The sequence below is a fragment of the Prionailurus bengalensis genome, chromosome A2 (assembly GCF_016509475.1).
Source record: "Prionailurus bengalensis isolate Pbe53 chromosome A2, Fcat_Pben_1.1_paternal_pri, whole genome shotgun sequence".
NCBI lineage: Eukaryota > Metazoa > Chordata > Mammalia > Carnivora > Felidae > Prionailurus > Prionailurus bengalensis.
This window is the reverse complement of record NC_057348.1, coordinates 33,827,564-33,852,607: the sequence shown is the minus strand read 5'-3', so window position 1 is coordinate 33,852,607 and position 25,044 is coordinate 33,827,564. Positions and strand designations below refer to the sequence as shown.

The following is a 25,044-nucleotide window of genomic DNA, read 5'->3' as shown; positions in this document are numbered from 1 at the left end:
AACATCTCTCTCGGGGCACCTGGGTGGCTCAGTCAGTTGGCATCCAACTTCAGCTCAGGTCACGATCTCGCGGTTCATGAGTTCGAGCCCCGTGTCAGGCTCTGTGCTGACAGCTCTGAGCCTGAAGACAGCTTCAGATTCTGTGTCTCCCTCTCTCTGCTCCTCCCCTGCTCACACTCTGTCTCTGTCTCCCTCAAAAAGAAACATTAAAACAAAATTTTTTTAATAAAATCTTTCTCAATAAAGAAAGAGTTTAAAAACATATCTCACCTCTTGATATAAGACGTTAGAGAAAATCTGAAATGTTCTTGAAGAGGAAGACACCTGTGCCCTCTGCTTAACCACTTCCGAAGGAACACGAATCAGACAGGCAACCTAAAATATATAATTTAATTAATTACATCTTAAAAAAGAAGTAACTGCTATGAAAATTGAAATTATTTTCATAATCAAAAAAATACAGTCAAAAAGGAATAATATAAAGGGTCACTGCAACATGTCCAAAGGCATTTTTTCAACCTAAAAGCCTCAGACCCTTAATGGACATGCATTGTTTTGTCAGCCCAGAAACTTATCTCCCTTGTGCTTATAGATATCCTCACACCTCCTGCCATCTTGTTCCAGACCCATCTGTCTAGAAGTCCCTCAATGGCAAGAAACACACTGACTTATTCTGAACCCCCAGCACCTAGAACAGCATCACCTAGTGTTCACATGCCAGTCATTTCAAACAGGCTGAAAGAATGAACCAAAAGGGCTTTTGCTCTACTGTAAATAATGCATACATCAACAGAAGCAAGACTGATCAGCAGCTGGCTACACCTAGTCATCTGTCCCACTCCCCACCCCAGCCTCAACTAGCTCCCAACCCCAGCACCCTAGACCCTATCACCACACCACCATGCAACAACGGAGGAGAAACTCCAGGTACTCTTGGGTCCTGCTCCAGCATTCAAGTTGACACAGGTCCTAAACAGACCGTAATCACATCTGACAGGTCAACAACCAATACTCCAGAATTTTTAAGATATTTTTTTTCTTTGTACTTAACATTAGATTACCTATATTAAAGACTTGAAAAAACAAAGTGGGATTACAAGTAATGTTTCTCCTTTTCTGCCTACCCACATGTCTAAATTCTCTATCATGAACAGGTATTATTACTTGGTAAGTTTCATTAACATAATATCAAAGAGCACAAATATGTTATGGACCAAAGATTTTAAATGAGGGAGAAAATAAAATGAAAGGGCCAATTTAAAATGTGCTTTTTTGGGGCACCTGGATGGCTCAGTCGGTTAGGCGTCCGACTTCAGCTCAGGTCATGATCTCGTGGTCCGTGAGTTCAAGCCCTGCGTCGGGCTCTGTGCTGACGGCTCATAGCCTGGAGCCTGCTTCGGATTCTGTGTCTCCCTCTCTCTGCCCTCCCCTGCTCACGCTGTCTCTCAAAAATAAACAAACATTAAAAACAAATTTTTTTAATGTGCTTTTCAATGCAACCCTACTTATTATTAACCTTGACAAATACCAATTTTTACAGATAAGGACACACACAAAAAACAGATTAAACACCTGCTAATCACTAAGGCCTAAAATTGGGTATAAATTGTGTTACTCTTCATAAGTGTGCAAACTTTTAAATCCATACTTACAAGCCAGGACAGAAAACAAGGTCCGCTGAAACTTACATGATCCTAAAAGGATAGCCCCCAGCCTCTAAAACTCATTAAAGAAATGAAAATAAATAAATAAGGAAAGAGAAAAGAAAGAAAAAGGTTCACTAACTCCTTGTATTTTTCAATTCAAGAGGTCAAGAGTGAAATATGACCTCAATATGTCAAGAAAATAGGAATGGTCTACTTTTGCGACTTGGCATAAATATTTATGGAACTTCATGCTTCATAACCCTTCATGTTCTTACATTATGTTTTTATTTCTTAAAAATACAGAAGCAAAACAAAAACTTTGAAAAGGTCCTTAGATGAAAAACAATCTCACTAACGGAAGAGGTACAAAGCGCCCAGCAAGGCTTCTTGACTTCCGTGGCGTGGCAATTTTGGCATGAGAGAGAGGCCACAAAGGAACGCCTCTATTTCCTCCAGTAACTCCAATGCCTTCGATTTGGTTTTCTATTAACTCTGATCTTTCTTAGATTTGAATCTGAGCTACAACAGAGTATTTCACTGCACAAGAACAAAAACACGTTACAGTATTGTGATTCCATGAAAGGGGATCAAGATAATGTCATCCGTGGTCTCTTGGTAAATGCGTTCTCTAGAGAATTCCTTCCTCATAAATCTGGGGTTCGGTATGAATCCATGACACAGAAATGGTGGCATTTTCATTATATCCAAGAGCGTCTTATATGTTGAGGGTCTACCAAAAAATAAAACTAATAAAAATAAAACATAAAGATAATATACGTCCCCATCTTTAAGCCACATGAAAATACAAAACTGGCTTCATTAGAATTAAACGTGCCAAAAATAAGATAAAGTTTAGATTAAAAATTGATAATAATAATAAAGCTGCTACCAAGATTTTTCTTTAACATTACAAAAAACAACGTACCCTGATATGTTTTTTTAAATTTATTTTTGTAATGGAAACTGAAATGTCTCCTTTTAGTATTTATTAAACACCAAGACACAAACACTACAAGTTCTAAGACTAAGTGTGGGAAAGGGAAAAAACTACTGTCAACTTCAACCTCCCACTTGGTAAAATGAGTGAAGGCAGCGAAGAGGAACCTCTGGTCCTTTCACTGCCACGGCCACGTCCCACACCTCCACACCTCGCTGCCAGCCTGTTATGGCCTCACCTCTGTCCTGTCACTCTTGAAATGCTCTTTGAGGCCACTGGGCACCACCCAAAGTACCTTCCATTAACATTACATCATTTCCCCAATTGTTTTAACACACCTCACGATCATTTACCTGATTTTCATTTTTCTAAAGGAAACTCCATCAATGACCCATAAATGTGTCTCTGATATTAGAAGCCAATCGTCAGCACGTTAAATACATACCAGCCTGAGACAGAAGCTACTGAAGGTCAGAGCACTACCTGGCTTAGGAAGTTAGGATGAAACCCACATCTTTTGATTACTGTCTCCAGAATTATTTCCCATCAAAGATATATCAACACGCATCTAATGAACTTAAAGTTTCAAAGTTTAGTTCGGCTGATTCTTCATGTTTAGACAGGTAAATCTTTGTCAGTTCAACAGAAACCTAAATAAACTGAATACAGCCAAAGTTTAATCATATTCAGAGCAAGGGCTGCTTTGGACTTTGCAGAGTAAACTCCAGTGTGGCAAGTTAGTAAGAGGGAGAAAAACCTTATGACACTCTGAAAAATTTTGCAACGTGCAAGTTACTTACTTGTATTTTATTTCACATTCTTTGTGTAATTCTCAAAATTCTTTCTGGAACACACGTTTCCAAATCTAACATATCTTTCTGAACCATCGTTTAAAATCAAAAACTTGTTAACTGTAAGTTCATCTGTGTGTCAATTCTGCCATCTTCTGGTTACAAATGGAATCACAGCTATTGATAAAACCATCCTAGCAGCAATTTGTAACTCCTAATTTATCATCCTTGGGATTTAAATTTTATCCACTGATATGGGGACACAAGTTCGTCATACCTTTCTTACTTATTAGACTCCATAAACAGCCAAAAGTCATTAGAAGAAAATATTTAATTTTTGTAGATATTAGTCTTCTCCTGCCTGACAAAATTCCTGTTCTTGATAATCCAGACTCCCAACAGAAACTTAATAGTCCTCTCAACAAAAATTATATCATTGTGTAGGCTTTGTTTCTAAAGGCTGTTCACAGAATGTTACATAAGACTTAAGCTGTAAATGGCTTTTTCACTTTTGTTCCTTTCTGTAACAGAAAGGAGCCATGGTTTCCCAGGAGGTGACAAAGCCCTGTGGACAGATGCATACATACCAACTCATAGAAAATCTGAAAGTGGAGGAGACTGTAACATCAAGGTAACTGTATCAGTTTCTTATGGCTGCTCTAACAAAGTACCACATACTCAGTGGCTTAAAATAACGCAAATTAATCTCTCAGAATTCTGGAGGTCAGAATTCCAAACTAAGTCTTACTGAGTTAAAATCAAATTGTCAGCCAGTTGGTGTTCCTTCTGGAGTTTCTAAAGGAGCATCTATTTCCTTGTTTTTATAGCCCACTGCATTCTGTGGTTTGTGGTCCCTTCTTCTCTCTTCAAGACGGAGCACAGCATCATAAAACCTCTGACACTCCTGCGTTCCACTTATGAGGACCTTGGGCTCACCTAGATAATCCCAGAAAATCTTGTCCTCGAGATCCTTAACTTTACCTTATCTGCAAAGCCCCTTTTGCCATGTTAGGTAACACAGTCACAGGTTTTAGGGACTAGGAAATCTTTAAAGGGCCATTATTCTGCCTACCATTGTAACCAACAGCATATTTTAGAACTCCAACCTTTTCTTATTTTAAGAAACCCACAGCAATCAGAGTTCATAATATTACCCAAGTAATACACCTCTCATCTCCACTTTTGCACCACTTCTGCCATTTTTAAAATATTACATCAAAAGTAAAAACTACACAGAGAAATGTTCGTCTTAACTATTCATTCTCTCTCCAATGGCGTTTTAACTGTCCACAGCAGCTGTAGAACCTTGAACAAGTCACTGAAACTCTGTCAATTTCAATGTCTTCTTCTGAAATGATTTTCTCCAAAAAATATGTAATTCTGAAAATGTGCTACATAAAGCACTTTGTGCGACATGCACTGGAAAATTGGACTTTACAGATCAGATGCTAGGCTGAGCACTTTTTAAATGATGTACTACTTAATTCTTTTTAAAAATTTTTAAAAATGTTTTTATTTATTTTTGAGACAGAGAGAGACAGAGCATGAGCAGGAGAGGGGCAGAGAGAGAGGGAGACACAGAATCCGAAGCAGGCTCCAGGCTCTGAGCTGTCAGCACAGAGCCCGACGCGGGGCTCGAACTCACGAACTGTGAGATCATGACCTGAGCCGAAGTTGGACGTTTAACCGACTAAGCCACCCAGGCGCCCCTACTTAATTCTTACAAGAACTGTGAGTTGGGTAGCATTAACCCTGTTTTTCAAGATGAGGAAAATAGCAGCTCAGTGAAGTTAGGTATATGGCCTACGGACACACATAGCAAACAGGGTGCATAACAAGTCAGAGTTCCAAGCCTGATCTATGTTACTGGACAGGTATGACCCTTATACTGTCTCCTTACAGAGGCAGTCAATATATTCTCCAGCTACTTAATAAATTTATCCAATTTATTATTCATACACTCCTCAAGGACAGGGATAAAAATGTGTTACTCTATGTTTTTTAGCATCAATCACAGTGTTAGAGAATAGGCATTCAAATATTGAAAAGTATACAATTACAAATTAGAGCAATTCTATGACAGTGGGATTTAATTCATTATGCTAGTAAGAACCCTAATCTTAACCAAAGAGCATGTGAGAAAGTAAAGGTTTATCACTGACAAAGTGCAGACTTACAGAGAAGTGGCTAATCAGTAGTTTGGTCCTTGGGGAGACAAGTGTTTGGCTTTTCCATTTAAAATGTAGTGGCACTAACTGACCAAATATTCCCATGGCTTGAAATGATTTCAACATCATCATCTTACATGAAAATCTTGTTCACTGTTTCTATAAAATTGAACTTAACTGTGTTCCAAAACCTGATAGTGCTCTTAAATAAAAAGCCAACACAGAGCTTCCCTTCCCTCTTGTCCAGTAAGTAAACAAGATAGTCAATGAAACGCACTGTCCTAGATCAAGAATCAATATGGTCTGAATTAATGCTGCATACTACACTAGGGAGAGACAAGCAAATCCATAAAACAGAAAATAATCTGAAATGTGTTAAAGGAGGAAATCATCAAGAAATTGGAGGGGTGGTGGGGCAAACTGGTCCTTTACAAAAAGCCTCCCTGAAAAACCTCTCTGCACATCCATGCTTGTAGTCAAAGTGGGGTCATCAGCAGACATCGGTCGTGCCAAGCCCAGAGGGTCTCCCTGGCCCTTCTGCACATTCGCTCAGGCTCAGACGGCTGGGACAACTGCGAAACAGGACGTGCTTGCTGACTTAGCTCAGAAGACTCCACTGCACAGTTTAAGCTTATGCACCCCCTCACCCCCACCCCCACCCCATACTAACAAAGGTATCCATGAAGCAATATGCATTGGAGGAATGCTGTTGGAAGTGTTTTTGAAAGAACGACCATCTTGGGGTGCCTGGGTGACTCAGTCGGTTAAGTGTCCAATTCATGGTTTTGACTCAGGTTACGATTTCACAGTTTTGTCAGTTCAAGTCCTGCATCTGGCTCTGTGCTAGCAGCACAGAGCCTGCTTGGGATTCTCTCTCTCCCCCTGTCTCTCTGTCCCTCCCCAACTCATGCTGTCTCTGTCTCTCTCAAAATGAATAAACTTTTTTTAAAAATGAAAGAATTGGGGCGCCTGCGTGGCGCAGTCGGTTAAGCGTCCGACTTCAGCCAGGTCACGATCTCGCGGTCCGGGAGTTCGAGCCCCGCGTCAGGCTCTGGGCTGATGGCTCAGAGCCTGGAGCCTGTTTCCGATTCTGTGTCTCCCTCTCTCTCTCTGCCCCTCCCCCATTCATGCTCTGTCTCTCTCTGTCCCAAAAATAAAAATAAACGTTGAAAAAAAAAAAAAGAAAGAATTACCATCCTTATGCCAATTCTCTTATCACTCAAATTCACCTTCTCCCTGTGAACCCCATACCTCTGCCTTAGTTGAGGCTCTGCTCATCTCTCTCTCTCTGGGGGGTTCTGGAGTAGTCTCCTGTGTTCCGTTCAAACACCACATCCACCCCCACACAGCTACGAGGGCAGGTTCCTAAAATCCCCACCAATGGTGCCCTCCTACGCAGCCGTTCAAAAGATAACAGCCAAAGTCCTTCCCCCAGCAGGCAAAGCCCTCCAGCACCCCCTGCCCTGCTTCATTTCATGATGGCCCAGTCATGCCTATGCTCCATCTAGAACTTGAAAATGTCTAATAAGGACTTTCCACAAACTCAATACCCGTGCTGGCACCCTCTCACCTAACAATCATACCCTAAAATGTGGCTCAAGGGTTAGCTGTTCTATCAGGCCTTTCCTGAATCAACACCATCGAGACAAAACCATTCCTTTTCTTATCAGGCTCTCCGTGTATCTTGTACTCACGTTACTTAAAATACCCGTAACCCTTTAGTGTACTTACACCTTAAACGTCCATCTCCACCTCAGATGGCAAGCCTTTCCAAGGCAAGTGTATTATCTTGTCGTTTTATCCCCAATGCCTAGAACCTAGTAAGGACTTTCCATCTAAATCTGCACCTGCAGGGTAAATGGAGGAGCTGAAGGAAAGCAGCCTACGTACCAGGAATCAAAGACGTCCAAGTGAGGAACGGACACGAAAAGGACAGGGTTTAAAGGATGACGGTGGAAAGCAAGTTATTTCTACATTCTTGAGATAATTTTTTGTGTAATTCTTATACTTTAGGATTCTTGGGAAGCTATTAAAAAGTCTGGGTTCCTTGGGGTGCCTGGGTGGCTCAGTGGGTTGAGCACCTGACTCTTTGCTCTTGGCTCAGGTCAGGATCCCAGAGTCACGGGATGGAGCCCCTGGATCAGGGCTCTACTCACTGTGGAGCCTGCTTGGGATTCTCTCTCCTTCTGCCCCTCCCCCTGCTTGTGCATGCCTCTCTCTCTCTCTTAAATGAAAAAAAGAAAAAAGAAAAAAAGTCTGTTCCTAATGTGCTTAAGGCCCTAAAGTGAAAAAAGGTTCCCAGGGATACCTGACTGGCTCAGTAGGTAGAACATGTGACTCCTGATCGTGGGGTCCTGAGTGTGAACCCCATGCTGGGCGTAGAGATTACTTAAAAATGTAAAAATTTTAGGGGCACCTGGGTGGCTCAGTTGGTTCAGCATCTGACTCTTGATTTAGGCTCTGGTCATGACCTCACAGTTTGTGGGCTCAAGCCCCATATCAGGCTCCACACGCACAGCCTGCTTGGGATTCTCTTTCTCTGTCTCTCTCTCTCTCTCTCTGCCCCTCCTCCACTCATACGTGAGCGCAGGCACTGACCCTCACTCTCTCTCAAAAACAAACATTCAAAATAAGAAAAAAAAAAAAGGTTCCCAGAAACACTACCTAATAAACAGAATAGGGTAAAAGGCTGCCTTAGCACATCCCCATGATGCGGGTGCTTAAAAGCATCAAAAACAGAAGTCCTTGTTTGACAGTAGCGAAGCATGTGACAGTCCAGTTTCAGCTTCTAATTGTCCAACAAATCTCCAAGCAACACCTGTACATGCGTGCCGCCTCCACCTTTATAGACACAACCAGTTCCGTCCGCAGCCTCGCGGAGCTGCTGCCTGAGTTAATAACCACACTTCACTTCGGGCGCAGTCATCTTCCTTCCTGCTCACCCTGTCTCCATGGCTCGGTCACACAAGCACACACAGGTCTGGCAAAATAATACTACAACTGCAAACCAAAGTGACTCTCCAAGAATTTATGGGTATTTCAAAATCTATTAGGATTATTTCAAAAGATAAAACACGTTTCTAAAGTTGTCAACCTCCTTCTATTATCTTACCATCTTGCTCAGTGGTTCTTCTGTAAAAGAAAAAGAAAAAAGGCCTGTAAAGACCACGAAAAACACTAAATAGATTTTTTTCAAGCAATCCCTATCTGCGAAGTGGTTCGAACTCACAACCTCAAGATCAAGAGTCGCAAACTCTACCAAGTGAGCCTGCCAGGCGCCCCTAAACAGACATTTTAAAAGCTACTCACAACACCATCAAAAATGGCTTAAATCTCCCCCAGGGAAAACACAATGGTGACCAACACGCGCGCTGTGCTTTGCTCCTGACAGACGCTAGACTGCTTCAAGGCCTGTGAATCCTCCAAGGAGCCAATTCAGTGGGGAAGCCAAAGAAAGAGGATGTGCTAACAACTCGCCTAATCCATATGCTGCTAACCCATAAGCCCCGAATGGACGACAGCACAACAAAGGTGTGGTAGACGAGCTACACAACAGCATAAACTGTCTTCGTTTTCAAGGGTCTGGGATGGCACAGGCCTTGAAGAAAATGTCAGATGTAGCTGCAAACCTCACTCTATCTTCCAAATCTGAATCAACATGTCCAAGTAAGCTGCCACCCTCAGAACCAGTCAGTTGTCACTAAACGAGATCCCTCGGTGGGTCTGCAAATTTGCAATTCTGAGGCAGACGAAAGGGATGGCACTTCTGGTCAGCATGTGGCACTCCTCGTGTTCAGCACCCACTGACATATTCGTAAGGATGGGACTGCTGAACCAATACAGTATAAAAATTGAGTAGTGGGGTAGACATTTAAATTTTTTTAATATTTATTTTTCAGAAAGTGCAAGCAGGGGAACGACAGAGAGAAGGGGACAGAGGATCTCAAGTGAGCTCTGTGCCGACAGACTGACAGCAGCGAGTCTGACGCAGGGCTCAAACTCACCAACCTCAAGATCATGCCCTGAGCTGAAATCAGACACTCAACTGACTGAGCCGCCAAGGTGCCCCTTAAATTTTTGATAACTCTAAATCAGTGGTGTTTAAATAGCACTGAGCACCAGAACCACCCATGAATTGTGTTTAAAAAGCAGGGCTCCTGGTGCCATGTCCAAAAATCTTCATCTGTAACCAGCTGCCCGGGCAACGGAGTCTAGGTGCTCTTTGGACTACGCCTGGAGAATTACTGTTAGAGGTTCTCAGAAAAGCAACTACAAAATATGATAAAATTTATTTCCTAGCTTTCTCAATTCCAAATTAGAATGGGACCAAAAGGATAATCAACCAGCACCTACGTGTATAAGGACATCCACACGTCACCCATGCATACATTAAATTCAGAGTGGCTGCCTTAGGCTACAAAGAAATTTCAAGGATCTTTCGTTTCTGAAAACAACATGAATCTAAGCCAAAAGTAGAATAAGACCCAGGAAAAGTTAAATCTTAAACACTAAAAACAAACCACTATTACTGTAACGTTACAGCATCTGTTGTATTAAAGTAAACCTGCCCAACCCTTCTGATCTAATTACAGATTCTACTTCTCACAGGACTTCTTCTGTGTCTGATGAAAGCTGAGCTGTAAAATAATTGAGGTAGGGATTTAGAGATTTGGTACAGCCACCTTCCTAATAAAAGTGGCACAAACAAGACTCTAACTGTTGTTACATATTAAATCTTATTTGATCGATTTTACTGTATTCCAAATTACAAACATAAGGTAGAAGGTGGTAATTATGGTTCTATTGATTCGTCATTAAGTTTTAATCAAGGCGCAGCTGCAGGGAACAATTATTATGGCAGCATGCTTCTGTCTCTTTCATACACTTATAGTTGCTACAATAAAGTAATTGTGGACACACTGGATACCAACAAAATACGTTATTGTTTCTAAGGAATCTGTCTGCAACCTAACAATCTTCTATCAAAATAAACGTTACAGAAAATCACCAAACTATTTCTTATTTGCTCTAGATCTCTATTCCTTTCTGACCAATGACAGCTATAAATGTTTTTGTTTTCCATTTCTTTTTACCTTACCAATGAAAATTTGCTTCTCCTACATTCACCCCTTTCTTTCTGTCACGTTTGGAAACTACAGCTGTATGAATCTGAAACCAAAAGTTTATGCTCTATGAAACTGATATAAGTTACTAAAATAAAAAGGCGGTATATACATTTCTCAGGCATTTATTGAGAAAATGGATACTGAATGGCTTTGGAAAGCTGGTTTAATAAAGTGCCAAGATAGCAATCTCTATCAAAATAACACCAGCATTCTTCACAGAGCTGGAACAAACAATCCTCAAATTTCTATGGAACCAGAAAAGACCCCGAATAGCCAAAGCAATCCTGAAAAAGAAAACCAAAGCTGTAGGCATCACAATCCCGGACTTCAAGATGTATTACAAAGCTGTAATCATCAAGACAGAATGGTAGTGGCACAAAAACAGGCACTCAGATCAATGGAACAGAATAGAAAACCCAGAAATGGACCCACAAACGCATGGCCAACTAATCTTTGACAAAGCAGGAAAGAATATTCAATGGACTAAAGACAGTCTCTTCAGCAAATGGTGCTGGGAAAACTGGACAGCGACATGCAGAAAAATGAACCTAGACCACTTTCTTTCACCATACACAAAAGAAACTCAAAACAGATGGAAGACCTACACGTAAGACAGGAAGGCATCAAAATCCTAAAGAAGAAAGCAGGCAAAAAACCTCTTTGACCTCACTCACAGCAACTTCTTATTCAACATGTCTCCAGAGGCAAGGGAAACAAAAGCAAAAATGAACTATAGGGACCTCATCACAATCAAAAAGGAAACAATCAGCAAAACTAAAAGGCAACAGACAGAATGGGACAAGATATTTGCAAAAGACATATCAGATAAAGGGTTAGTATCCAAAATCTATAAAGAACTTATCAAACTCAACACCCAAAACAAAATAATCCAGTGAAGAAATGGGCAAAAGACATGAATAGACACTTCTCCAAAGAAGACATCCAGAGGGCCAACAGACACATGAAAAGATGCTCAACATCACTCATCATCAGGGAAATACAAATCAAAACCACAATGGGATACCATCTCACACCTGTCAGAATGGCAAACATGAACAACTCAGGCAACAACAGATGGTGAGGATGTGGAGAAAGAGGACGGCCCTCTTTTGCATTGCTGGTGGGAATGCAAAGTGGTGCAGCCACTCTGGAGAACAGTATGGAGGTTCCTCAACAAATTAAAGATAGAACTACCCTACAATTGTACTACTAAGTATTTATCAAAGGGATACAGATGTGCTGTTTCGAAGGGGCACATGCACCCCAACGTTTATAGCAGTGGTATCGATAAAAGCCAAAGTGTGGAAAGAGCCCAAATGTCCATGACAGATGAATGGATAAAGATGGATACAGTGGAATACTACTCAGCAATCAAAAAGAATGAAATCTTACCATGTGCAACTATGTGGACAGAACTAGAGGGTATTATGCTAAGTGAAATTAGAGAAAGACGAGTATCATATGACTTCACCCATATGAGGAATTTAAGATACAAAACAGATGAACATAAGGGAAGGGAAGCAAAAATAATATAAAAACAGGGAGAGAGACAACACATAAGAGACTATTAAATATGGAGAACAGAGGGTTACTGGAGGGTTGTGGGAGGGGTGATGTGCTAAATGGGTAAGAGGCATTAAGGAACCTACCCCTGAAATCAGTGTTGCACTATATGCTAACTTGGATGTAAATTTAGAAATTAATTAAAAATAAAATAAAAAAGTCCTAGCTAAAAAAATTTAAAAAAAAATACATGAACAAGATTTCCATAACTGTAACAAATTTAACATTATTGCTTTGTCTCCTTGAAGTTGGTCCATTTTCCTACATATTAATTTTTAGGCTTAAAAATCTTGTGATGTTCACTCTTTCATCAATGTTTGCAATAAAAATAGGTACGCAAACTTTAAAAAAAAAAAGAAAGAAAAGAAAGAAAGTGCCGAGATATCTGGAGTGTCAAAACCAGCATTTCCACAAACCCTAAAAATCTCTTCAATATATGAAACTGTAACCAAATTTAAAATCAAAGGTCAACATCAAGCTATGTTTCACCTGTGAGGTCAATCTCTATACCCACTACTGATCAATTCTCCTTCCAAAGTTCTCCAAGCATCACAAGAAATATAAAAAGACACCTGACACTTATGGGACCATGGAAATCTAAGAGACACAATAAAGGTATGACTGTCCCAGAATTGTTTATCTCCTGTGTTATGGACACTTGTTTCCTACTAACATCCACCTATACCACCTCCCACGTGCAAGAGTTCACATGGAATACAACAACAAAGGCTCCAATATTTTTTAAATGTCAGTTACAGAGTGTATTAAAATATGAAGTATTTTTTAGATATGAAAAGATAAGCCATTAACATGATTAATCTAGCAACTATCATTTGCCCTAATTACATATTACTTTACATATGCCTGCTAAGTTTAAGAGACAGAAAATTCTTAAATTGAAGAAAACCTGTCCTTCAACATGGCAAATTAGTTTTCAGGCAAGAGATCCCTGTGTGGCCAAGTTCTTTTTGCTGCTTGTTCTCAACAACATACTATAAAATATAAAATATAAACCAAATACTGAGTTTATGAGAATATTTAAGGTTAAAGCAATACACAAATCTAAAATAATGTGAGGCAAGGGCTATCATAAGAACAAACTCTCACAACCTGAGACAATAAAACTCTCACACACAACTTGTTATTCTTTAGTATATATACTCAAAAATTACTGCATGTAAAGAGGTTCTAAAGCCAGAACATAATCACAAAAAACAATCTGAACCTTGGGTAACAGCTTAAATTTTTTTTGTTTTTAAATGAAGTATAAATTGGTTTTAAATTGCAGTTTAAACTAATTTTCCAGTACAATTCAAGCACCGGAATTCTTACTTTGGGTAAGAGCAGAGGGAACAAAAATGCCCAGAAATTCTATGCAAAATGTCCTCATGTTCATTTCCTGGAGAGACGTTCACAGGTTTCATTAGAGCCCTAAAGGGGTCTGCAGCTCATAAAGGAGTTACTACTTTGTGTTGCTTCCTACTGAGAAAATAATACACTGCTAGTCTCATCACTTTTCTAACTTCGGTAAGTCATGAAGGCAATTTTTCTTTTAAAAAATTCCAGAGTTTACTTGGGACTTGGGTCCTGCAAAATCATTTTTAAAACAATATCAAAGCAAGTTTTATAAAATCAACTTTAGTGAATTAAGTGTTTCTTAGGCTAATTTCAACATTTTCTTCAAGGAACCATACAACAGATTTCTCACATCAAGAAATTCATTGATGTGAGATCTTGCCATTTGCAACAACCTGGATGGACCTAAAGACTGTAATGCTAAGTGAATTAAGCCAGTCAGAGAAAGACAAATACCATACGATTTTATTCACATGTAGAATTTAAGAAACAACAGACACGAACAAAGTTAAAAAAAAAAAAAAATAAGCAAACAAACAAAAACCACAGAGAGACAAACCAAAAAACAGACTCCTAACTACAGAGTACAAATGGACGGTTACCAGAGGGCAGCTGAGTGGGGGTGGGGGTGGGGGTGGGGGCGGGATAGGTGACATGGATGATGAGCACAGAGTAATATATACAATTGTTGAATCACTATACTGTATACCTGAAACTAATATGACACATATGTTAACTATACTAAAATAAAATTTTTTTAAAGAAATTCATTTTATAGAAATGGAAAAGTATAGTTTCATATATCCCAGATATACAAAATAAATTTTTAAGATGCAAAAATACCAAAGAAGACCAGAGATCATCTTTGTCCCTATCAAATATCATAACCTCAACAATTCAAATTATCACACAGAGTGACACTTGCTTTTCTATAAAATAGACTATCTCCCCCATAATTCCTTTTCTCTTGGATTTCCCAGATATAATCTGGTATGTTTTCATCAACTAAAATGATGTAATTAATTTGACTACATTCCCTTAAAAATAACTTTCTTTTAAATTGTCCTAGTACTTCCCAACTCGTTCTGAGACCAGTTTTATCTTGATACCAAAACCAGAAAGGCACAAAAAAAGTTAACTACAGACTTGTATCTCTTATGAACAGTCCTCAACAAAATACTAGTAAACAAACCTAGCACTAAATAAAAAGTATTATATACCATGATCAAATGAGGTTTATCCCAGTAATGCAAAAGTGATCTGAAAATGTCTGAAAACCAGTTAATGTAATACACCATATCAGCAAAATAAAAAACAAAAACCTTACGATTATCTCAATGGATGAACAGAATCACGGACAAAATTTAGCCCTTCAAAAATTAAAAAAACTTCATCCAACAAACTAGGAATAGAAGGCAACTTCTTCAACTTGATCAAGAACATTTATGAAAACCTCACAGTTAACATCATAGTTAATAGTGGCACACTAACTTTCTTCCTGAGTTCAGAAAAAAGGTAAGGATGTCCACTCTTGTCACTCCTATTCTACACTGTAGTAAAGCTTCAAGCCAGGTCAATTAAGGCAAGAAAATGAAATAGAAAAGAAACACATAGAACAACCTCTATTTGCACATACAAATAGAGTGTACAGATTTTATGTACAGAAAATCCTAAGGGATCCACTAAACCACTTTAGAACTGATTGAGTTCCATAAAGTTGCACAATACAAGATCAATATATGAAAATGAATGTATTTCTATAATTAGCAATGAACTAACTGAAAATGAAATTTTTAAAAATTTCCATTTAGAATAACATCAAAAAGAATAAATTACTTAAGAAAAAACGGGGCGCCTGGGTGGCTCAGTCAGTTAAGCATCCAACTCCGGCTCAGGGCACAATCTTGTGGTTCACAAGTTCAAGACCCATGTCAGGCTCTGTGCTGATAGCTCAGAGCCTGGAGCCTGCTTCAGATTTTGTGTCTCCCTCTCTCTCTGCTCCTCCCCCACTTGTTCTCTCTCTTTCTCTCTCTCTTTCTCTCTCTCTCTCTCTCTCCCTACCCCCCCAAATAAATAAAACAAAAAAAATTTTTTTTTTAAAGAATAAATTACCGAGACAGGAGCAAAACTTATACTCTGAAACTATAAGACACTGTTGGAAGAAAATAAGACCTAAATAAATGCAAAGACATCACATATTTATAGATCACAAAGTTTAATATTTTTAAGATAGCAAAAGTCTCCAAATTGATTTGCAGAGTCGGTGCAATCCCTATCAAAATCTAAGTTGCCTTTTTTCCAGAAGTTGAGCAGCTGATTCTAAACTTCATGTGAAAATGCAAGAGACGCAGAATAGGCAAAACAATCTTGACAGAGAAGAAGTTGGAGGACTTGTAGTTACTGATTTCAAAACTTACCACAAAGCTACACTTAATCAAGTCTGTGTGATACCAGCACAAGGACAGATACAGAGATCAACAGAACAGAACTGAGAATCTACAAACAAACCCTCACATTTACAATCTATTATGTTTTGAGAAGGGTGCCAAAGCCCTTTAATGGGTGGAGAATAGTCTTTTAACAAACGGGGCTGGGTCAACTGGATATCCACATGCAAAATTCTGAAGTTTGACTACCTCACAGCAGATACAAAATTACTCAAAATGGATCAAAGACCTAAAAGTAAGAGTTAAAACTAAAATTCTGGAAAGAAAGCACAGGTATAAATCTTCATGATCTCAAATCAGGCAATGGTTTCAAAGATATAACACCAAACCATAAGCGTTAAGTAAAATAAAACAGGTAAAATAAAAAATTTTAAATTTATGCTTCAAAGTGAAGAAAATGGCAAGTTACTAAGAAAATGGAAAGACAAAGCACAATATGGTAAAAAATTTTACAAATCATAGGCCTCATAATGGACTTGTATCTAGAATATATAAAGAATTTCCACAACTCAGTAACAAGACAACCCAATTAAAGAACAAAGGATCTGAATAGATATGTCTCCAAAGAAGATAAGCAAATATCTCCTAAGTATATGAAAAGATGCTCAAAATCATTAGTTATCAGAGAAATGTAAATCAAAATCACAGTAAGATGCCACCAAACATCTATTTGTGGACTATAATTTATAAGACAGATACCAAGTCATGGTAAGAATGCGCAGAAACTAGAACCCTTATGCACTGCTACTGGGAATGTAAAATTGCACAGCCACTTTGACCAATAATTCCACTCCTACGTGTACATCCAAGAGAAATGAACACATACATCAACAAAAAGACTTGCACAAAAATGTTCATGAAAGGAACATTAGCATAACAGCCCCAAAGTGCAAACAACCTAAGTGTCCATCAAATAATGCAAATATTCAAGCCACACGGAATATTACTTGGCAATTAAAGGAATGAAGCCCTGACAATGCTACAACATGGATAAAACCTTGAAAATATCATGCTAAGCCAAAGAAGCCAGTCATAAAAGACCACATGTTGAGGCTTCCATTTATACGAAATGTCCAGCATAGGAAAATCTATAAAGACAAAAAGGAGATTCGTGGTGGGAAGGTTGAGGGAACGAGGAGTAACTGCTAACAGGTATGATCTTTCTTTCTGAAGAGATGATAATGTCCTAAAATTGCCCATGGCGATGGTTGCACAACTCTGAACATACTAAAAAAAAAAAAACTTTTGATTATACCTCCAAATGAGTTATATAGGTTGTGAATTACATTACAATAAATCTGTTATTTTTAATTGTCTTCTTAAAGTTAATCTGTACTTTTACTTTTCTATCATGATCTCTGCTTTCCCCATTCACTGTATTTTCAAGTAAAAAATTAGATTACAAAATAGTTTATAGATTCTCATCCAACTTTTCTAAAAAAAAAAAAAATACTGCATAGACTACAAAACCACAATATATCACATATTTAATGTAAATCTTATGAAGCCTGATTCACTTTTCAAATTTCCTCATGTAAACATATACCACTACTTTTCTAAACAGAAAAATCATATAAATGGATGAAATGATAACAGGCTTATATACTAAGACCCTTCTCTTCACTTTGTCGTCCATTCTTGTTAATGTGCCCTGCCCATAACAAGGTTCTGGGTTTAGTAAGACTGCATAAACACCAGACCATGTAATTTGAAAATAACAACAGTAAAGAACAGACAACTTCTGGATGGCTACACGAAAATATTTTATTAAAGGATGTCTGTTAGTACTGAGTAGGAGGGGTTGGAAGAAAGCTGAGTGGGTGAGGGCAGTGGGGAACTTTTATTGGTATTGTAACTTTCTCTGTGTTAGTTTGGGTGGAAAAAATATCTGTATTATTTTTTAATTACAAATAGTTTATCACCTACATCATGATTTCACTTTGGTAATGAATTATTTACAAGAGACAAATAATTGTTTAAAACACATGGTAGAGATGGACTGCCTATCTTGTCACTGCTTTCCAATTTTACTCCATCAGATACCAAATGATCTGTATGACATTGCCTCTTTACTACTTGTTGAAATTTGCATTGTTGTACTACTGGGTCATACATTTTTATTAACGTTTCAAGTATGCTTAAAAAAAAAAAAACCTGAATAGGGGTGCCTGGGTGGCTCAATAGGTTGGGCATCTGATTTCGACTCAGGTCATGATCTCACAGTTCATGAGTTCGAGCCCCACGTCAGGCTCTGTGCTGACAGCTCAGAGCCTGAAGCCTGCTTCGAATTCTGTGCCTCCCTATCTCTCTGCCCCTTCCCTGCTCATGCTCTGTCTCCCTCTCTCTCAGAAATAAAAAAACATTTAAAAAATTAAAAAAAAAAAAAAAAAGACCTGAATCATCTTTAAGTCTCGGTTGCAGAGCTCAATATATATCCATTAGCCCAATCTTGCCATTTTCATTTTTAAATCTTCTATGGTCTCAATAAACGTTCATGTCTGCCTAGTCTTAAGACTTTTACAAACAGAAGTTAGTATCTCCAACAAAGATTATATGTCTGATGGGTAGGGGGAATGAATGAAAGAGGTGATGGGGATTAGAGAGTACACTTATGAAAAAAAAAAGTTAAATTAAAAATTTTTTTTTTTTAACGTTTATTTATTTTTGGGACAGAGAGAGACAGAGCATGAACGGGGGAGGGGCAGAGAGAGAGGGAGACACAGAATCGGAAACAGGCTCCAGGCTCCGAGCCATCAGCCCAGAGCCCGACGCGGGGCTCGAACTCACAGACCGCGAGATCGTGACCTGGCTGAAGTCGGACGCTTAACTGACTGCGCCACCCAGGCGCCCCTTAAATTAAATTTTTAAAGATTACGGTTCTATTCATTTCTCCTTATAATTCTGCCCATCTCTGCTTTATTTTGACACTGTATTATTTACGCCAGGTCCAGGTTTATTACATCTCCCAAGATAACTGTTCACTGTATCACTGTACAACGGTCTCTTTGTTTTTTTACTTTCAGTCTTTTTTGCCTGACATTGACATTATTCTATCAGCTCTTTTTCAGTTTGTATTTCTGTATCAGAGTTGATCAGAGAAGTAGAACCACTATAAATGATAAAAATGAAGAGTTATTGGGGTGCCTAGGTGGCTTAGTCAGTTAAGTATTCAACTCTTGATTTTGGGTCAGGTCATGATCTCACAGTTAGTGGGATCAAGCCCCATGTTGGGCTCTGTGCCAATAGCACAAAACTTGCTTCAGATTCTCTCTTTCCCTCTCTCTCTGCCCCTCCCCAGCTTGCACTCTCACTCTCTCAAAATAAATAAACTTAAAAAAAAAAAAAAAGAATAAAGAGTTATTAAAGGTGTGAACAGTATTTAAGGGAGTTGATTAAGCAGGTTACATAGAATTGTTGCTTCCACATCCAGCGTTAGGAAAGAAATCAGAGAGCAGGCAATGGGGTGGATGAAATGGTGTGAAATGGGGAAGAGCAAGGATAAACCGCCACACTGGTTTCTCATCAATCTTCATGATACAGGTTACCTGCAGTATAAGCTGGCATCCTTCACCGCACAGACAACACATTTGACTCAGAATCTAGAGAAGCTGACAGAGAAGATCCAGTAGGAACTGGAGAGGCTGGAGACCAGAGAGGAGGTTCCTAAACTGCAACAGTGCCTGACTCTAACACCAACCTTCTGAGCACCGACACAACTGTTGCTTCATGTCCACCTTATGACTCTTGTACAAGTTTCTCTCGTAGCCAGCCTAACCTGGACCCATCCTGGAAAGGGAGTTCTAAGAAATGGAGTTCCAGCTCATTTATGTTGACACAACACAAAGCCACCACAATTTCCATGGATATCTTCTTCCATCTCTTTAATTTTATTCTTTGTGCAATTACATTTTAGGCATGTCTTTTGAAAACAGCACATCACTGGATTTTTCTTTCCTCCAACCTAGACTCTATGTTTTAACTATCGTGTTTAATCCATTTACATTTATTGGAGTTTATGACTTTCATAACTTAAAAATGAACTCTTTTAAAAATGAAGTATTATCTGTATCAAAGATATAAGCACGGTTTGCATTCCTTAAGTATTTTATATGCATAACCTGTTACTTACCACTTCTCCAGCAGAGGCAGCCAACATATGCTTCATGGGCATCAAATATGAAGACGAATCAGTATGCAAAAACCATTTCACATATTCATAGGTGATAAAAAAAGCAGCAGCTGAAATTTAAAACAAGCCAGTCTTTCACAAAGTTTAAATATATATTCAAACTGTTAAGAAATAAGTTTTTCAAAAAAATTAAACTCTAATTATTAAATTACGAGGTAACAGATAAAGATAATAATATAACATGTATTCTTCCTTCCTGCCCCACTCTTGCAGAATCTACTGAACCCATGTTATAAAGCCAATCCCAGACTTATGAAAATGTACAAGACATGATCCTAGCCCTGAGGGAGCCTGACAGCTAACCCAGCATTTACCATTTTGTATCAAGTCACTTGATATTTTTTAGTAAGCTTTCTAGAATGAGATACGAATTTCTGTGATCCAAAATATCTTTACATATAGTAATAAAATAATGAGCTACATTGATTTATAGACAGGTTAAGATTGGAAACATACACATTAAATAAAACATCTATTTGGTAAGTTTTATTTCTGTTCACTCAAAATAACCATGGCTACCTTTTACTACATCAACTCACCTTTACATCAAGGAAACAATCAACTATTTAATTCCAACTGTAAATCAAAATCTCAAAAAAGCTACCTATCACCAGGAACTAATCTTAGCTATATAAGAGGGCTTTAAAACCTGCCATGTACTGTTAATCAAAAGATGTCTATCACTTCCATAAAAGATAAGGCCTGAAAGATAAATGAATGACAAATTCATCTTCTGAAGGACATCTGAACACAATCACATTCAAGTCTAAAACGCTCAAAAAAAGAGCTTGATAATGAAAACCAGTTCTCCACAGTTAAAATCAACAGGCTTTTAGGGGCGCCTGGGTGGCGCAGTCGGTTAAGCGTCCGACTTCAGCCAGGTCACGATCTCGCGGTCCGTGAGTTCGAGCCCCGCGTCAGGCTCTGGGCTGATGGCTTGGAGCCTGGAGCCTGTTTCCGATTCTGTGTCTCCCTCTCTCTCTGCCCCTCCCCCGTTCATGCTCTGTCTCTCTCTGTCCCAAAAATAAATTAAAAAACGTTGAAAAAAATTTAAAAAAAAAAATCAACAGGCTTTTAAACTCTCCTCAGGCTGCTAACAAATAAACACGAGGCCAAATGAGGAGGCACACTGTCCCAATGCAAACAGTTCTATACGATTAACCTAGGTCCCTATTCCCACAGTGGTTCTCAATAAGGCTTTTTCTACTTTAGCACACTACACGTACAGCTAGAATATCTGCAACCGCATTCAGCTGTAAGTTGCACCTGCTGCACATTTCACCCTCCACCCCCCTTCTCCTTTCACCTCCAGGCAAAGGAGAAAGTGCCACAAGTTTCTACGTTTACCTGGTTAACCACCTCAACCTAGTCAGACTGTATCGCTACTTTTGTCATAGACAAAATTCTTTAGAAATGTAAATCCAAAAAAGAAATATAAATCCCAAAACTCTCCTGTGTGACACCAAAGAAAGCCCCACTAATTGCAAATGATGTCACAAGGTTCCAAGTGAGGCTATGGACAAGTTACAACAAAGAACAGGGGTTGGGCTAATACCTACAGAGTCTGCTAGCTCTTTAAAAACAAAAACCGGGGCGCCTGGGTGGCTTAGTTAAGCATCTGACTTTGGCTCAGGTCATGATCTCTCAGTTGGTGAGTTCGAGCCCCGCATCGGGCTCTGTGCTGACAGCTCAGAGCCTGGAGCCTGTTTCAGATTCTGTGTCTCCCTCTCTCTGCTCCTCCCCTGTTCAAGCTCTGTCTCTCTCTGTCTCAAAAATAAATAAACGTTAAAAAAAAAAATTAAAAACAAAAACCTATTGTTTTGTGTTCCCTTTTAATTTTTTTTTTTTTGAAAGAGAGAGAGAGAGAGAAAATGAGAACGAACAAGGGGGAGAGGGGCAGAAGGAGGCTCCAGGCCCAGCACAGAGCCCAACTCAAAGCTCCAATTCATGAACCATGAGATCATGGCCGGAGCCAAAATCAAGAGTTGGATGCTTAACCGACTGAGCCACCCAGGCATGTCCCCTAAGTTCCCCTCTAAATAAGAGTAAGGATCCTGAAGAGGGGTCTTCTGCCTCTTTTTCAACCCTCAGTTCTCTTCATCCCTAACTCCTGACCCCTGCAGAATATTACAGTCCTCCCTTATCCACAGGGAATTTCTTCCAAGCCCCCCAGTGTGTGCCTGAAATGACAGATAGTACCAGACCCTATATATATTTTTTTCCTGTACATACCTATCTGTGCTAAGGTGTAACCTATTAATTAGGCACGGTAAGCGATAACAATAAACAATAATAATACAATAGACAATACAACAATAATAAAATAGAACTGTAACAATACACTGTAATAAAAGTTATGTGAATGTGGGCTCTCTCTCAAAAATACCTATACTGGGGGCATTTGGGTGGCTCAGTCGGTTGAGTGGCTGACTCTTGATTTTGGCTCAGGTCATGATCTCGCAGTGTGTGGGTCTGAGCCCCACTTCGGGCACTGGGCTCGCGGCATGGAGCCTGCTTGGGATTCTCGCTCTCTGTCCCTCGCCTGCGTGTGCTCCCTCTTAAAATAAATAAACTTTAAAAAAAAAATACCTATATTGTACTCACCTCTCTTCTTGTGATAATGTAACATGATAAAAATGCCTACACGATGAGATCAAGTAAGATGAATGGCGTACACACTGTGACATAGCATTACACTACTAATGACCTTCTGATGATGCATCAGGAGGAGGATCATCTACTTCTGGAGCACAGTTCACTACAGGTAAATGAACCACTGAAAGCAAAACCACGGATAAGGAGGACCACTGTATGTTCTCAGAAAAGTCTACAAACACTGACTATTACATTGGTGTATGGTACTCAGATTACAACCTAAACTATAACCTTAACTTAAATAGTACAAGAAAAAGAAAAAAAAAAAGATGCCAGATAGAAAACTTCAAGTCACCAAAAACTCCCAGAAGAACAAAAAGGCCATTTCTGAAACGCAGGCACTATCTACCCAGCATCACTCATCCACTGCTGTTCAGGAGATGGTGAAAAAACCAAAAAAGTACGGCAAGAAAAACATTTTCTCACACGTGCAAAAGTTCAAAACCACATGTAGCTAAAGTCCTAGTGGCAAGAATTTAAAATAAGTCCCATGAGCCTAAAACACCATGGACTCCTTGGACTACTGGTAATACTACCAATACTAATTCCTCGGTGCAATATGTATGAGAAAAAAAAACTTTAGAACAATGAATACTATAAAAACAGACTTTGAGCATCAATGCCAAGGCCACACCTGAGCCCAATGAAATCACATCTCTGGAAGTGAGACACCAGTGTCCGTACTTTTTTAATGTCTTCAGGTGACTGGGTGATTGTACTGTGGTCAAATTTAGGAACCACTGTCTCTCTTCCACATATAGAACTGGACTTGGCAGGGAGTGGGTGCTAATGACTTGCTACAGTCAATTACTAAAAGTAGTAAGACAAATAAAATTCAAGGATAACCTCAAAAACAGTTGGCTGTTCTAAGGGCTGCTGGGGGAAGAAACCAAAGGACCAAAACAGTAATTTTTCTCTGCACTACCAATCTTTATGTGAATACTGTGCTCCAGATGAACACAGATGGACATTTAAATGCCAGGTTACCAGGAAAGAATTGCTCATGAATTATCCTGAGAAAAAAGAAACCAGACTCTAGAGGTTAGGAATCTCCTAGAGCTGAGGTTCTGTAACCAGGGATTGGGGGATGGGGGAGGGTTTTGTTTGCTTGGTTTGCTTGAGTACCACTGAAACCATCAGTAAACAATTAAAATAGTAAGTATACTAACAAGTGGATTAAATAAAACAGATTATATTGATTACAAAATAAGGCCATAAATCACATAATGTGACTCCAAAGCTACAACAAAAGCAAAGACATTTGAAGGGGAGTATCCAGGAGAAGGTTAGTGGGAAATGGTTGCATCATACAAGCGGAATTTAGTTAAGACAGAAAAGGTTTAAGGCCTCTTAGGTTCACCTGCTCCAAAAGAATCTCCAAGGCAGTAGTTATTAAACTCAGCTTCACACTGGAATCACCTAGGAAGCTACTAAACCTCCTGATACCCAGGCAAAACCCAGACCAATTAAATTTACCGGGGTGACATAGGCATCAGTATTTTTTAAAGCTTCCCAAGAGATTCCAATATGCAGGCAAGGTTGAGAACCACTACTCTACGGTATGACAACCAACATTAGAGTAACATTTTCAAGCTTCTAACTGGGGATTTTAACAGGAAAAAACATTTAAAAACCATTGTACTTCTATTACAAGTAGAGTGGAACAGGATCTCACACTAGCGATTCAAAAGCAATGGGTTAATGAATAGAAAACAAATTCAGAAGATAAGCTACAACACATGAGCGATTCTACACGGGGTGACACCACATACCATCCGGAAAATAAATCTCATTATGTTGGCTTTCTAGCAGGGACAAGAATATCAACATAAATTTTACCATTAGGAAAAGATCCAATAGCAGCAGAGGGAACGCCAGCATATATTCCACGAAAACCACCAGCCTTATTAAATCCTTGTGGACTCTGCAGCCTGGTTTTAATGGTATCCAGAGGGTATAATATCAAGTCAACAGAGACACCTGCTACCCCACCAGCCTTTAAAAAAAGAGAGAGAGAGAAAGGAAAATAAGGTTACAATCAAAGGTTACCCTGCCATTTGGGGGGTAGGGATAAGAAAAAGGTAATCTTTAAAGCACATTTTTCATACCTGTTGATACACAACTTATTTGGTATAGTCAAACAAAAGACCTTCTACCTGAATTTAT

At 39.1% G+C, this 25,044-nt stretch overlaps 1 protein-coding gene across 3 annotated transcripts in view; it reads right to left on the bottom strand.

Annotated features, from left to right (window-relative positions):
• SLC25A26 (solute carrier family 25 member 26) overlaps positions 1-25,044 on the bottom strand; it is a 139,467-nt gene that overhangs the window by 99,494 nt on the left and 14,929 nt on the right. For all 3 annotated transcript variants that reach the window (XR_006298373.1, XM_043587893.1, XM_043587894.1), the window contains exons 2-4: positions 24,718-24,874; positions 20,164-20,273; positions 271-375 (exon numbers count right to left, since the gene is read on the bottom strand). Coding sequence is in view for 2 of the 3 variants with exons in the window: in XM_043587893.1 (XP_043443828.1) it covers positions 271-375; positions 20,164-20,273; positions 24,718-24,874 (372 nt within the window). In the remaining variant the exon portion in view is untranslated. The remainder of the gene's footprint in view (positions 1-270; positions 376-20,163; positions 20,274-24,717; positions 24,875-25,044) is intronic.